Raw genomic sequence first — 16,982 nt, forward strand, 5'->3', positions numbered from 1 at the left:
ACCTTCTTCCCCTACAGCGACTAGGGAGAAGAGTAAAAAACGAATTCAGTGGCTGGAAAAGAGACTAAACACTAGATCAAATAAACTACGTTTACAATCTCTCACCGCATAAAGCCTGGGAACAAGAATAAAACTCTAGAAACGTTTTACCTTCTTCCCCTACAGCGACTAGGGAGAAGAGTAAAAAACGAGAACAACGTTACCCGCTTGAACGAAACGTTTATTCTCCTCTCTCTCCCTCCGTCTCTATCTCTCTCTCTCTTCTCTCTTGACTTAGCACCTGAGAGAAGAGCCCAATTATATATCGTTAAAACATGTTATTTGCTAAAGGAAAAAACTGAAAGGTTTCCCAAATAAAAAGTTCCTTTATTTAGAATTTAAACCATTTAAACTAAGAAAGAATGAACGAAACGCTAGAATCGGTTTACTCTTACTGCAACGTGAAACACTCTCTCTCTATCGTAACGATAGAGCGCATGTTGAACGTTCTGAACGTCAACAACTGCGGAGACTAAAAAACTAAACGTTAGTTCATCTTTGAAAACAGTACGAGACTATCAAAGAAATTCTTTCATAAAACATTAAAATTAAAAAAGTATAAATTACCAAAAACCTAAACACACTTCCGTCTAAGGGAAGGGTCGGCCATTTAAAAGTGAAAGAGAGTCCATACTCTCTTCGTCACCATAATTAAATCTATCCAAAACGAGTTCAAGTTTTGAAATGAAGATAAAACCCCTGCATAGCGAAAGCTCAAAACTGGAATAGTGTACTTCACCAAATCGTTGTGAAAATAAATCCAGTTAGGGACGGCGTATTAAGTAGGTCCTGCCATTGGCACGACAGAGAGAAAATTGGTTCTTTGTTGACATCGAGTACTTGAGTACCTACTTGACAGATGGCGCTGTTGATGTACACCCCCACCTGTATAGCGATCGCTGGCGTATTCCGCCCGTAGGTTTTTTCTGTCGGGCAGCAGAGCTGACAGCTATATGATCATCGGGTAAGTTTGATATTGAAAAATATATTTTAATCGTTTATTACTTCTCATATACTGTAGTTTATCTATTTCCGTATTTCCTTTTTTTCTCGTTGCAGCCTTCAGGCTTAGAACATCCTGCTTTTCCAACTAGAGTTGTAGCTTAACTAGTAATACAGTAATAATAATATGGAAGTCATCATACCAATGGCTACTTTTATATTTAGTTTTTTAAGTCAATCCTATTTCAAATCTTCCAGCAGTCAGGGCACTTAAATCAATGATGTAAAAAGAGCTATAGTAAAAATTTCTTGGTTCTATTTCCCATGGTACCAGGTTCCGAATTTCTGACAAATTATACCACTCAGGGATGCTGGTGACTAGAGTATGGTGTTATAAGAACATAATCTATTTCATTTACTTTACTTAGGTTGTATATTGGTATACAGTAGTAGCATGAAATAACAGCTACCACATGAAAGTGAAATGGCACTACTGTACTCCTCTTTAATTGGAATAAAGATAGAAAAATGGGAGCACTTGTACACTGTAACAGTATTTTCTATTTTATTGTATATTTCCCTCTACACCTCACTGTTAACAAACAGTTCAGGACTCTCTTTTCATGAATTGATGATGATGAATTTTTGTAACCTCCTTCTACTGAAGGCTCTTGTAAATAAGCTCGCTGTCTGTTGAAATGAAATTAATTGCATTCACCTCGACTCTCAGTTACAACCTAACTGCTCACTCGCACAAGCTGTTCCCCAGCTACAGCCTAATTTACATGACCTTTATTTCCAACAAGATGGGGCCCCTCCACATTATTCAAGAGCAGTCCGTGAGTATCTTGATCAAAGGAATTGGATTGGCCAAATAGGTCAAATGCATTTCTTCTTTTGGGAAGTATACCCAAGGATAAAGTTCATAGTCGAAAACCAAGAAGTGTCGGCAATTTGAACAATTACATAAGAGATGCATTTCAAGAAATTAATACCCAAAGTGACTTGTGCTAAAAATTTGTCGAAGCGTTAAACACAGACTTCCAAGCTTTGTAAATTGTGATGGAAAACAGTTTGAGGACCTGCCTTGATAATATTTAAGGGGTTTTGTATTTTGGTTCAAGATAAAATTTAAGGGCTTTCGTGTTATTGTTCACAAAATTTAAATGTCAAAGCAATAATTGTGTTTGTAAATATACTGTAATTGTAAAGTTATATGTAAACTCAAAATAAAGGTAATCATTTACTGTCCATCTACTTCTGCGCCACCGTGTGTGTGTGTGTGTGTGTGTATAATTCAACTTAAGTGAGTTTTTTATCATTATTATTAAAAGGCTGGATAATTTTAAGAAAATCGGAAAAGTTTAACTTTTACACTTGAGAAGCAGTAAATAATCTCTATGGCCTAACCTGGTTGCTTCAAAAAATTAGCCTAGCCTAGCCTAAATACCTCCAGGTACGGAATATGCTACACAGAATACTTAGCGGAATTAAAGGGAATGCCCTCTTGCCCCTTCTGGCTGTGTACAAAGTTTGCTTGGATGATTAACTTTACTCCTTTCTCAGATTCATGGTGTATCTTAGGCCAGGTTAGGGTAGGAGGGGGTCTAGAACAGCCAAGATCATATAAGGTATGGAAGCATCCAGCCCTTGGGTAACGTTAGGTTTGGGAAAGTAAGGTAAGGTTGTGCTGCATCCATGTAATAGCCTTAGCCTCGTAGTACCTTTATTCTTTAACCTATCTGTTCATTAATATTGATTACTGTACTAGCAAATTTTTAATCTTCCAAAAATAGTAGCTGCTTCCAAAAATAGTAGCTGCATTTTAACCAGCAAATCTTTCCATTTAGTGCAACTTGGTCTCTAAACCTTACCCTGGAAATCTTTATTAACTATTGAGAACACTCCAAAATTGCTGTATATACGAAGATGCAAAACACGATAAAATGTGCTTTGCAGCAACAAGCATTAAACAAAACTCATAAAATTTGAGGGGAGCCTTTGTATATCAGCGGCCAGTTCCTCCCGCGTGTATTAAAAATGGTTATCAACCAACCTAAACTTTTCCGGAGCCTTTGTAGGGTGACGGCCAGATCCCGTAAAAAACGGGAATATTCTGAACTGTGGCCGTCGTTCTAAAAACGATTTTGGCGGGAGAAGCTAACTTAAAAACCCCACCTAACCTATGCTAAAAGCCGTATCCTTACCCAGGGGGGCTTCGCCCTCCCGGACACCCCCCCCTTACACAACAGTTTCCTTACCTACGAGTACGACGGTAGAAGCTAACTTAAAAAACCCACCTAACCTATGCTAAAAGCCGTGTCCTTACCCAGTGGGGCTGTGCCCCCCCAGACACCCCTTACACAACATATTCAAGATCCGTAGACCATTTCCAAATGTTTTTATTCTATACAAGATAACAGTCGGAGCGATAATAAGCAAATTAGGACGCTTGGCCATAGCGCTACAAACTACCCACTTTCCCCCCTAACCTAACCTAAATCCGTGTCCTTACCCACTTACCTAACGGGGGCTAACACACCGCTGCGACCCCGCTTAACCTACCATATTCTGTTAGCCATAATAATACATACAGCTGGCCGCTATCATACATACACCCCCAGGGTTAGCAACTCTAGAAGAAAAGCAGACTACATCCTATTTTTTTCCGTGAACCTACATTACGTGTAATAAATATCGGTCACGCCTCTCAAACAAATGGTGCCATCATGCCGGCAAAAATATTTAAAGGAACATTAAAGAACATGCAAGTACTAAAGTAAATGCCACTTACGCCTTCCAAAAAGCTGCCATCGATAGATACTGGAGTGACTGCTGCCATTTTTCCGACGACTCTTTTTAAACTTCTGAATATAGGATCGCCTGACAGAATGACAGAATGACAGTTCTGTATTTCACCGCTTGATACCGAGGGTAGAGTGGAATGGTACTTTGCAGTGTTGCCATCAAAAATTTTCAGTTCCCGCTAGCCAGAACCCTAAAAACCGCTAGATTTGGGCTTGGACCCGCTAGATTTACGGGATATTCTACAGAACTTAAAAAAAATCAACACTAAGCTGTATGTACCGTGTGTGTGTGTGTGTGTGTGTAAAATTGCATATAGTTCATACATCTGTATCTACACCTATATGTATCTATGAAATCACACATATATAATGCACATGAATATTGCCTTTTGATATTAAAAAAGATGAGAATAAATTTTATATGCAACTCGATACCTTATGGACAGACAGATAAATTCAATGTTTACTTTTGTTATTAACTATGGCTCCTCCTGCCCCTTACTCTCTTCGTGAACTTACTACAGCTGCTTGCGATGTTCCCTCAGTGGAAGTAATGTATGTCTGTTTCGTTACTATCATAATCAAAACATCTGGTGGTACTTCTTATTTAAAGCAGAATTTAGCATGTCTTTTTAGCCCCGAACGGATCCCAAGAATAGCATTCATCATTTTCGTTTGCATTCTATTTCTTATCTTATTTTTCACAAGATTCATCTAGCTAAAAATTCCTTCAACCTCTGTATTTGAATGTGAATACAAAACCTTCTTTAAGATAGCACTATTCTTCGATCTCTTAATCGATGTAATTGATGGCATTTTGCTGTCAGTGAAGCATCCCTTGCATAAATCGTTCAAGGGATCGCAAGTTGACACAGAATTATGCTTTGCTATAAACAATGTCATACGTCCTTCTGCAATCTGAACTTCACTTGATTTTCTTAAAGGCTGAAATGGTATTGTAAACTGTCTTGCACTGGATGAAGCGGCATATGCCCTGTTTTTTTTTTTTTTTTTTTTTTGTGAGCTTTCAAGTCACATATCTTAAGACACAAGAACGCACTGACAAAATTTACAATCAGGCACACTTTCACCACTTTCCTTCATTTTTTCAGTTAACCAATGTTTTAAATCTTCATCTTGAATCCACTCACTTCGAAATTTCTGTGTATATTGAGTCTTAAGCATTTTTACTTTAGATTCAATATACCTGTATCCTATAGTAGCCGCAATAGTCAACCCTAACCTACAAAGACTGGTTTACATTGGTGTGATTACACTAAAAGTTGGTCAACGTTGGTTGGCAGGAATGAAATAAACTTCAGTAGGAATCATGAGTGATACCTGTATGGTATGTTAGAAGGTAACTTTGCAGCAACTGGTACTTGGAAATACAGGCATCAAGTTTCGAGAATTCTACTGAAATTTGACTTTTGTAAATTGGATTGGAATAATTAATGAGAACATGTTTTAGGAAAAAATCCAGAAAACCGCTAAAATTTTTCAAACTAAGCTAAAATTTCACGCTAGCCGCTAAACTCAATTTCTTCCCGCTAGATTGAAGCAAAAAGATCCAGATCTAGCGGGAAAACCGCTAAAATGGCAACACTGGTACTTTGAGTGTCACTGTACACATTGCTTTACAACGGCTCTTCTACGGAGGATTTTATCTGCGTGTAGTTGAACACTTTGCAAGTTTTCTTTTTCTTTCTGTATTGATAAACTAAAGTTTTCTTTTTCTTTCTGTGTTAATAACCTAAAGTTTTCTCTTTCTTTCTGTGTTGATAACCTAAAGTTTTCTCTTTCTTTCTGTATTGATAACCTAAAGTTTTCTATTTCTTTCTGTGTTGATAACCTAAAGTTTTCTCTTTCTTTCTGTGTTGATAACCTAAAGTTTTCTCTTTCTTTCTGTGTTGATAACCTAAAGTTTTCTCTTTCTTTCTGTGTTGATAACCTAAAGTTTTCTTTTTCTTTCTGTGTTGATAAACTAAAATTTTCTTTTTCTTTCTGTGTTGATAACCTAAAGTTTTCTCTTTCTTTCTGTGTTGATAACCTAAAGTTTTCTCTTTCTTTCTGTGTTGATAACTTAAAGTTTTCTCTTTCTTTCTGTGTTGATAACCTAAAGTTTTCTCTTTCTTTCTGCGTTGATAACCTAAAGTTTTCTCTTTCTTTCTGTGTTGATAACCTAAAGTTTTCTCTTTCTTTCTGCGTTGATAACCTAAAGTTTTCTCTTTCTTTCTGCGTTGATAACCTAAAGTTTTCTCTTTCTTTCTGCGTTGATAACCTAAAGTTTTCTCTTTCTTTCTGCGTTGATAAACTAAAGTTTTCTCTTTCTTTCTGCGTTGATAACCTAAAGTTTTCTCTTTCTTTCTGTATTGATAACCTAAAGTTTTCTCTTTCTTTCTGCGTTGATAACCTAAAGTTTTCTCTTTCTTTCTGTATTGATAAACTATACAGCAAAACCCATTACGGAAGCCAATGAGATTCGAAAACAAGTTTTCGTCCGCGTTTCTGTGATGTAAGTCATTACAAGAATGGTCCAACATATAATCTTATGAAATTTGGTTAAGCATTAGGTTAATATGTCCTTTAAGCAGCGTTTTTCAAGATTTTTAACCTCTGAAAAAATACAGTAGTTTCTAAGATGATGATAAACTGCAATGGAAACTTCAGCTGTAAACACATTGACGGCTTAAGTAAAAATTTTCGTGAAGGCCATCCTATTATTATTATTATTATTATTATTATTATTATTATTATTATTATTATTATTATTATTATTATTATTATTATTATTATTATCATCCTCTCGATGTTCACCCATTCTTGACATGTCCTGCTAAATCATACATAGACTACACATACAAACATAACGATAGTAATTTGCTACTAATTGGCGCTTTGTAGACAGCAACTTTTTTTTTTTTTTTTTGAATGGGGATGGCATGTGAAAGAAGTATCCTCACTATTGAACGTTCTTGTTATTTTTTTCTAGCACCCCGCTTTTTCTAAGTAATAAAGTCTCTCAAACTATTTTTTTTTCATTTGGCATATTGCATATGTTTATCCATATTTCGAGGTCATCTCCCGCCTCTCTGCTGAACATTCTAAATTTTCTTTACAATAATGATATAGTCTATCCGTATATCATTAAGCTACATCAATTTTTACTCTTACGGTTCCCATCAGACGTCTATTTTAGAGAAATATCCATCTATTAAGATATATATAAAAGTCTGCAGGCTGTAAAATCAAAATATAAAAGCAAAAGATAATGGGAAAGACTCAATCATAAAACTGTACACATTTTGTAGCTTGTTAGACTTGTAACGTGCTGCAACCATAGATCGGTAAGTTTATTCAAATTCGTTTTAAGTATATATATATATATATATATATATATATATATATATATATATATATATATATATATATATATATATATATATATATATATATAATTTATGTCTTTTTTTTGGGGGGGGAGGGCGGGGCATTTACTTGACCTTACTTTAAGGGGGTGTTTTTTATCGTATACATTCTTAATTATTTTGAGAATCATATAACGCAAACCTCGTTCATTGTTGAATCCACGGTACTTTGTTTTGTGGCTAATTTTCTTTCGAAATTAGGTATAGTTTCGCTGCTTACAACTGTTACAGTGGTTTTATTGCAAATACAGTATACAAGCAACTTTTAAAATATAACTCTTATTTCCAATTGATGACTATATTTCTTTATTTCAATTGGTACGTGACTTGTGCTGCCACTAACTATTAATCTAGCAGGCAACGTATTTCGCTATAATTGCATGAGCATCAATCCTTGTATTATGGTCGTTCCTATGTCCTGAGATTAAACTGAGTGTTTCGGGGAAAGGGTATTTAACATGAATAACAGTGTGGTTGTAACTTTTAAACTTTAACGGGGTTAGACTTAATTGGCTAAACTATGAAATTACTATTCTTATTTTCGAAGTTTCACCTTTAATAACTTAGACGGTGAATTGTAATATCAAATGCTCGCCTATGTTTTCAGGTTTCAACTCCACCATCAACGATTTATGAAAACATTACAAGTTTAAGATCAACAAGCTTAATAACAAGTGTAGTTTCAAATAAATTTGTTAAACACAAAGTTTTATGCATACAAAATTTCTACTACAATACGAAATCAAGTGAAGATTGATCCCTCTTAGCTCAACACCATATGTAGCATACTCGTGAACTTGATTTTTTTATAGATCTGTACCCCCCCCCCGACCTCGTGCCCTTTATTAGTAGAGGAAGAGAAGAAGGAAAAGGATAAGAAAGGGTTACTAATGAGAGAGAGAGAGAGAGAGAGAGAGAGAGAGAGAGAGAGAGAGAGAGAGAGAGAGAGAGAGAGAGAGAGAGAGAGAGAGAGAGAGAGAGGGGGGGGGGGGAGAATTCAACACCAGACCACAGAAAGCCTGTTGCTGTTTTGCTGGATAACCGGGGGACGTCAGTGGCAGGATACTATCTTTCTATCCTGCCTGTCTCGGAACCCCAAACCGAGAGGTAGTCCTGAATCGGAAGACACCTAAGAGGAAGGATCCTCAACGGAGTCGATTTCTTAGGGCTTGACCCGACCCAGGACTCTCGGAAAACCCGAGTCTCTTTACTTTAGGTTATCCAGGACGATACAGACATCACTGCCATTACTTGTCGGAAAATATTCTCTATTTAAGAAGACGCAAACATTTTATGTAAAGTTATAGATTTATTGATAAATTCATAATTTTTTTATAAAGTTTGATAATTAAGAATTTAGTTGCCTTTCATAATAATCATTATTATAGCTATTTATGAATTTTGAATATTCTTCTCGCAAATAGATCAGTATTTTGATGGCCATTGGTAGGCACCCATTGATACTATTGCGAAAGTTATTGGGTACTGTCAGATCCCTCTCTGGATAAAGCACATTTTCCCTTTACTTAATTTTCGAGTCAACACAATATGAATCTCTTTATTAACTTTTAAAGGACAAAACTGGATAACACTATTCCTATTTAAATATGATTTCAAAAAAAATAGTTTACTCATAAAATCATTGATTAAAATTTTATTTTAATGTACTGTACAAAAGAGGAAAATCAAATAAATAGGTTCGAAGAGTAGACTCGAGAGGCCGACCCTGTTATACAATGGGAATAATGAGGTTGAAAGATGCAGACAGTTACTTGAATTGCTAAACTCTTCTAGAGTCGATGCTTTGCAATGAGACTATAGCTGTTAGGAACCTTGTTTTCAATTATGGCTCAGCAATAGCTTATTAGGAAGCAGCGGGTTCTCTGGTGTGTTGCAAGAAGTCTTAAACAGTTAAAACATATTATTTACAATAACAATATCGAGTCGACCTTTCAGGGGTCGGAAGTTTAGTCTGAACACTGTGTCACTGAGATGTGCTTTAAAGATAAAAGACTTTTCACCCTCAAATTGAATACTGTATTTATTAGGCCTATAAACATTTCCATTCCTTAACCTGAATATCCAGCCTAGAATTTCCATCGAACAGTCACAAATAGTTTCCAAGATTTCACTATAACTATTGTTTGTTCGTAATTAAGACTGTCTAAGGTCCAAACAATATCAGTAGACCATGTTTGATAAAATTCTTTGGAAACTTCAATTTTACAGCATGTGATGTATGAAGTAGGAGATGATGAATGGAGAAGTATTGATTTAAAAGCTCAAGATAGAGACGGCTGGCGAAATGTAACCGGGGCCGTTAGGGTCAATAGGCCTAGGAAAATATGATGACCATATATATAATGAATTTTAATTCAAACTCTTTAAAATATTAAAATATTAAAACTGGTCAGTTTAATTCATGAAAAGTAACCCATCAAAATAGTTTCTCTTAATTATTTTTTTTCTCTTGGAATCTGAAGTTGTCTAAATTTCTGGGAAATTGCGTAATCCTTTGTACACTGAAATAGATCATACTTGCTGCTACTGAAGAAACACAAGAGGAATATAAATGCTTGATTTTAGAATACTGCACAAAAGCAACGATGTGCCGGTAATGTCAGATAGGCCTACAATGCAAGGCTCTATAGCTGCAGAAGCTGTGATGTCATATGGGCGTACTATGCAACGCTTAAAACATGTAAATGCAGAAGCTATAATGTCAGATATGCCTACAATGCAACGCTTAAAACATGTAGATGCAGAGCTGTAATGTCATATAGGCCTACAATTCAACGTTGAAAACATGTAGATGCAGAAGCTATAATGTCAGATATGCCTACAATGCAACGTTTAAAACATATTGATGTATTGTGGAAGCCATGACTCCGTTTTCTCTCTTTCCTCGGATGTTCTAATGGTATTTCTTTTAAAAATTAGTATGCCTTCACCTAAATGAAAACTTACTATGCAGCAAATGTAAATTAAGATAATCTGCCTTTAGCTAAGAGATATGATTATTGTGACAGACTAAAAGAAAAATGGAATCTCATCCGTAACTCATTGATAAAGCCAAGGTCTTAGTAGGGTCTACAGATCTTGGTTAAGTAAAGATTTTGTTTGATACTGGAGGATCATCGGTGCCATGATGGTTGAGGAGGCTCTAGAGGTGGTGCTTTTGCTTTTCTATCCTCACTTAATATGCAGCATATTCAAAATTCATAAATAGCTATAATGCTGATTATTATGAAAGGCAACTAAATTCTTAATTATCAAACTTTATAAAAAAAATTATGAATTTATCAACAAATCTGTAAACTTTACATAAAATGTTTGAGTCTTCTTAAATGGAGAATATTTTCCGGCAAGTACTGGCAGTGATATCTGTATCGTCCTGGATAACCTAAAGTAAAGAGACTCGGGTTTTCCGAGAGTCCTGGGTCGGGTCAAGCCCTAAGAAATCGACTCCGTTGAGGATCCTTCCTCTTAGGTGTCTTCCGATTCAGGACTACCTCTCGGTTTGGGGTTCCGAGACAGGCAGGATAGAAAGAGAGTATCCTGCCACTGACGTCCCCCGGTTATCCAGCAAAACAGCAACAGGCTTTCATTGGTCTGGTGTTGAATTCTCCTCTTCCTTCTCTCTCTCTCTCTCTCTCTCTCTCTCTCTCTCTCTCTCTCTCTCCCTCTCTCTCTCTCTCTCTCTCTCTCTCTCTCTCATTAGTAACCCTTTCTTATCCTTTTCCTTCTTCTCTTCCTCTACTAATAAAGGGCACGAGGTGGGGGGGGGGGGATTCCCGTCTACTGTATGCAGCCAGACTGTTGCTATTTATTTATTATTGCATTGGACAGCGTTGAACATAACTTGTCACTTAGTAATAAATCTTATATTTCACTTTGTAAACATGTGTATGAATGCACAAAGTTGCTCAACTGTTATGAAAAATTTTATTATTGAAAAAATATTAGATAGTTAAAACAATTGTGCTACAATAATATTTCAGAAAAAAAGTAATACATTAATGAAACACGAATCCCTCTGAACACCTTGATTCCGTGAGACTATTCCTGGAACTGTGTCTGTAGATAGTCGGAGTGGGAAAGAGGGCTTCAAGAGGGAAAATAATCTAAGCTTAGTCCTGTTGTCTAATAATAATAACCATCTATGCATTTGGGTTATCAATTCAAAGTTATTACTTGATTTTGCTTATGTCGTTTTGTGTATGAAGCAAAAGGTAGTTAGGGTCGTGGTTCGAAACTTGCAATAAATTATTTCAAGCCAAAGCTTAGGTAACAGTCAACGCTGCCTATATAGGTCTAATCTCTTGAGGAGTATATTAAGAGAGAAGTAATAATGATAAATGAATAAGTGAATAAGCGAAGTGGTGTGTTATCTTCGGTACCAGAAATACAATTAAATCTACCTATATTATCCAACTTTAATTTACGAAGGGAAAGCTATAATCGGGTCAGACATATTCCCCCACACCTATAATGGGCAGATTCTACAATAGCAACGTATCTCGAATAACAACAACAACAACAATAATAATAATAATAATAATAATAATAATAACAATAATAATAATAATAATAATAATAATAATATGGCTCTGTCGTCTTGTCTTTAACACATACTAGGGTATGGCTATATGTCTGGTAGCAACAATAAATATTTGCATCAAATCTTGTCATTTATGAAAGGTGTCTATCTGGGCATAAAGTTACGATTTGTGAAATTTCTCCACAGTCTCTTCTTCATTTTAATTCTAGGCCTATAGGCTTCATAAGAATTATAAAATCAGAAGTGTCAACTTCAAGTCCCACATAACAATAAGGCAAGGAGGGGCAAACAGCATTTAAACCTTCACAAGTTGGGTCTAACTAAATCCTCAGTAAATCTCAAAAGACGAAAATGCCTAAAGATATTAAAGAACCAGGTAATAAATAATTTCATTTTTCAAATGACGCCATTATTTTCTATGTATAATATACTTAGGCAAACTATATATATATATATATATATATATATATATATATATATAGGTAGTAGGTTGGCCAGGGCACCAGCCGCCCGTTGACTGGCCAGACAGTACTATATTGGATCCTTCTCTCTGGTTACGGTTTACTTTCCCTTTGCCCACATAGACACCGAATAGTCTGGCCTATTCTTTACAGATTCTCCCCTGATTTCATACACCTGACAACACTGAGATTACCAAACAATTCCTCTTCATCCAAGGGGTTAAATACTGCAATGTAATTGTTCAGTGGCTACTTTCCTCTTAGTAGGGGTAGAAGAGACTCTTTAGCTATGGTAAGCAGCTCTTCTAGGAGAAGGACACTCCAAAATCAAACCATTGTTCTCTATTCTTGGGTAGTGCCATAGCCTCTGTACCATGGTCTTCCACTGTCTTGGGTTAGAGTTCTCTTGCTTGAGGGTACACTTGGGCACACTGTTCTATCTAGTTTCTCTTCCTCTTGTTTTGTTAAAGTTTTTATAGCTTATATAGGAAATATTTATTTCAAAGTTGTTACTATTCTTACTTTTCGTGTTTCCTTTCCTCACTGGGCTATTTTCCCTGTTGGGGCCCCTGGGCTTATAGCATCCTGCTTTTCCAACTAGGGCTGTAGCTTAGAATTTAATAATAATAATAATAATAATAATAATAATAATATATATATATATATATTTATTTTTATAAGTGCATATATATACATATTCATATAGGTGCACACACACACACACACACACACACATATATATATATATATATATATATATATATATATATATATATATACATATATATATAAGTGCACATATATATATAATATATATATTTATATGTATATATATATATATATATATATATATATATATATATACACACACATTTATATAAGTGCATACACACATAATATATATATATATATATATATATATATTATTATTATTATTATTATTACTATCCAAGCTACAACCCTAGCTAGAAAAGTAAGATGCTATAAGCCCAGGGGCTCCAACAGGGAAAAATAGCCCAGTGAGGAAAGGAAATAAGGAAATAAATAAATGAAGAGAACAAATTAACAATAAATCATTCTAAAAAAAGTAACAACGTCAAAACAGACATGTCATATATAAACTATTAACAACATCAAAAACAAATATGTCATAAATAAACTATAAAAAGACTCATGTCCGCCTGGTCAACAAAAAAGCATTTGCTCCAACCTTGAACTTTTGAAGTTCTACTGATTCGACTACCCGATTAGGAAGATCATTCCACAACTTGGTAACAGCTGGAATAAAACTTCTAGAGTACTGCGTAGTATTGAGCCTCATGATGGAGAAGGCCTGGCTATTAGAATTAACTGCCTGCCTAGTATTACGAACAGGATAGAATTGTCCAGGGAGATCTGAATGTAAAGGATGGTCAGAGTTATGAAAAATCTTATGCAACATGCATAATGAACTAATTGAACGACGGTGCCAGAGATTAATATCTAGATCAGGTATAAGAAATTTAATAGACCGTAAGTTTCTGTCCAACAAATTAAAATGAGAATCAGCAGCTGAACACCAGACAGGAGAACAATACTCAAAACAAGGTAGAATGAAAGAATCAAAACACTTCTTCAGAATAGATTGATCACCGAAAATCTTGAAAGACTTTCTCAATAAGCCTATTTTTCGTGCAATTGAAGAAGACACAGACCTTATATGTTTCTCAAAAGCAAATTTGCTGTCGAGAATCACACCTAATATTTTGAAAGAGTCATACAAATTCAAAGAAACATCATCAATACTGAGATCCGGATGTTGAGGAGCCACCGCCCTTGACCTACTTACAATCATACTTTGAGTTTTGTTAGGATTCAACTTCATACCACATAATTTGCACCATGCACTAATTCTAGCTAAATCTCTATTGAGGGATTCACCAACCCCAGATCTACATTCAGGGGATGGAATTGATGCAAAGAGAGTAGCGTCATCTGCATATGCAACAAGCTTGTTTTCTAGGCCAAACCACATCTCATGTGTATATAGTATGAAAAGTAATAGGCCAAGAACACTACCCTGTGGAACACCGGATATCACATTCCTATAATCACTATGGTGCCCATCAACAACAACTCTTTGAGATCTATTACTTAAAAAATCAATAATAATGCTAAGAAACGACCCACCCACTCCCAACTGTTTCAGTTTGAAAACAAGGGCCTCATGATTAACACGGTCAAAGGCAGCACTAAAATCAAGGCCAATCATACGAACTTCCCGACCACAATCAAGGGATTTCTGTACAGCATTGGAGATTGTAAGAAGGCCTTTACGAAAACCAAATTGCAAATTAGGGAGTAGATGATTACCTTCAGCAAACCTATTAAGCTGTTACATATTTATATAAGTGCACACACACCTATATATATATATATATATATATATATATATATATATATATATATATATATATATATATATATATATATATATAATCATAAAGAGTCGACTCTGTCGAGAATTAGAAAAGATTACAACCACTAGATTACATGCTCTCATTTCATGTAGGCTTCCATCCCAATGCGCACATACTGACAAATAGCCCAACAAAAGTTTCTTTCCAATATAGGTATTTTCAAATTTATCTCTAATTATGAGAGCAAAGGTAAAGTTGCTCAAAATAAACTTGCAGGGATGATGTTTGTGACCTGTGCAAAGAAAGTAATACAGAACATTTTGGAACATGAAGAGAACTTCAGAGGACGGCCAGGAATCAAGGATATGGTTGGAAAAGCAAAACATGTTGTCATAACTAATTTCATCACAACCGAATTCAGGGTTAATGGGAATTATAAAATTACTCTTAAACTTACATCATGAAAGGCAGTTGTTTATGGTCAAAGAACGGAATGAAGTCTTGGAAAGAGGTCTAAGACCACTATAATTGTTTTAGGCTATGCATAAAATGTAGCTTTTATTAAAAATGATGATGGTTGATACCAAAAATAACAGACATGGAAATTGGAAATTTTTAGAGTAAAACCTATGCATTGAAAACTACACGCAAAATACCGATCAAAATAATTTCATAATAAATCGATATTAGAAAATTCTATGTGATTTTTTTAAATTATAAAACCATCAAAATTTTATTTATTTTCAGAAATTAATGTGAATGATACGTTTGTAGAAATAACATATAATTATTAGGTGATTTTATTATTCATATTGTATGGGATAACTAATTGTATAAGCAATTTTGTCCCTGAAATCGAGGAGGTAATTTGCTTGTGTGCAAGTTGCTCTAAAGTGAGAGGAGCAGAGGTAATCCCAAGTGTTTCAAGAATCTATAGACAATTTAAATACGCTAATTAAAGAATAAAATCAGTTAGATGAAAGCCACAGATAAGGAAACAAGGCAGAGCGCCAAAATAGAAAGAAAGCTTAGAAAATAGCTTACAACATTCAGTTAAGCGTCAGCTGCCTGACATAAAGTAGGACTGTTTTGCCACCTCGTTCGGTTGAAGAAGATTCTTCAAATGCTCCTATATCAAAGCATAAAAACCTAGTCGTGTTTTCCTTTTAAATGCTTTCAACTCTTTTGGGCCTAATACTCTTTTGGGCCAAGGATTAGGCTACGTCGACGAGATTTCAATTTTGTTTTTTCACTTTTTCCATCATTATTATTATCATCATTTCCAACAGGGGTTGCAGCAGATTAAGTGAGGATACAAAAGCAAAAGCAACTTCTAGAGCCGCCTCAACCATCACGGGACCGATGATCCTCCTGTACCAAACATAAAAGCTTTACTTAACCAAGATCTGTAGACCTTAATCAAGACCTTGGCATTATCTATGAGCTACGTGAAATGACCCAAATTATGAAGAAAGAAAGTCAGTGTTAAGAGATGGCGGTTTCATTCGTGGCGTCAAATTCCCGGACGGACAAGATGCCATTTTTCTTTTAGTCTCTGTCGCAATAACCATATCTCCTAAAGGCAGATTACCTTAATTTACATTTGCTGCATAGTAAGTTTTAAGAAAAAAAGTCAATAATGAAAGGAGTATATTTTAAAAGAAATACCATTCGAACATCCGAGTAAAGAGAGAAAACGGAGTCATGGCTTCTGCAATACATCAATATGTTTTAAACGTTGCATTGTAGGCATATCTGACATTACAGTCAGCAGGAACATCGTTGCTTTTGTGCATTATTCTAAAATCCAGCATTTGTATTCTTCCTGTTTCTTCAGTAGCAGCAAATATGATATATTTCAGTGTACAAACGATTACGCAATTTCCCATAAATTTAGATAACTTCAGATTCCGAGGGAAAAATAATTAAAAGAAACTATTTTGGTGAAGTTACTTTTCATGAATTAAACGGACCAGTTTTAATATTTTCATATTTTATAGAGTTTGAATTAAAATTCATTATATATATGATCATCATCTCTTCCTAGGTCTATTGACCTCTAAGCCACGGTTACATTTAGCCAGTCGTCTCTATCTCGAGTTTTTAAATCAATACTTCTCTTTTCATCATCATTCGTCATCTCCTACTTCACACTTCACATTTTGTAAAATGGAAGTGTCCAAAGAATTGTATCAAACATAGTCTATAAATATTTTTTTGTACTTTAGACAGTTATAATTACGAACAAATAACAGTTATAGTGAAATCTTTGAAATTATTTGGGACTGTTCGATGGATATTCTAGGTTGGATATTCAAGTTAGGGAATGGAAATATTCATAGGAC

The 16,982-nt window shown here is 35.1% G+C and overlaps 2 protein-coding genes across 2 annotated transcripts in view; both read right to left on the reverse strand.

Moving 5' to 3' along the window:
- Positions 1-3,908, reverse strand: part of Rtca (RNA 3'-terminal phosphate cyclase) — an 89,128-nt gene extending 85,220 nt beyond the window's left edge. The window contains exon 1 of the mRNA XM_068392520.1: positions 3,776-3,908. Coding sequence (XP_068248621.1) covers positions 3,776-3,823 — 48 coding nt within the window. The 5' untranslated portion in view covers positions 3,824-3,908. The remainder of the gene's footprint in view (positions 1-3,775) is intronic.
- A 921-nt stretch (positions 3,909-4,829) lies between these two features.
- Positions 4,830-16,777, reverse strand: LOC137657359 (uncharacterized). Its single transcript, XM_068391696.1, has 3 exons — positions 16,712-16,777; positions 5,418-6,221; positions 4,830-4,949 (listed from the first exon to the last, which is right to left on the reverse strand). Exons 1-3 carry the CDS (start codon positions 16,775-16,777, stop codon positions 4,830-4,832), a joined length of 990 nt encoding a protein of 329 aa, XP_068247797.1.
- Between the last annotated feature and the right edge of the window lie 205 nt (positions 16,778-16,982).

This window comes from Palaemon carinicauda, chromosome 18 (assembly GCF_036898095.1).
Source record: "Palaemon carinicauda isolate YSFRI2023 chromosome 18, ASM3689809v2, whole genome shotgun sequence".
NCBI lineage: Eukaryota > Metazoa > Arthropoda > Malacostraca > Decapoda > Palaemonidae > Palaemon > Palaemon carinicauda.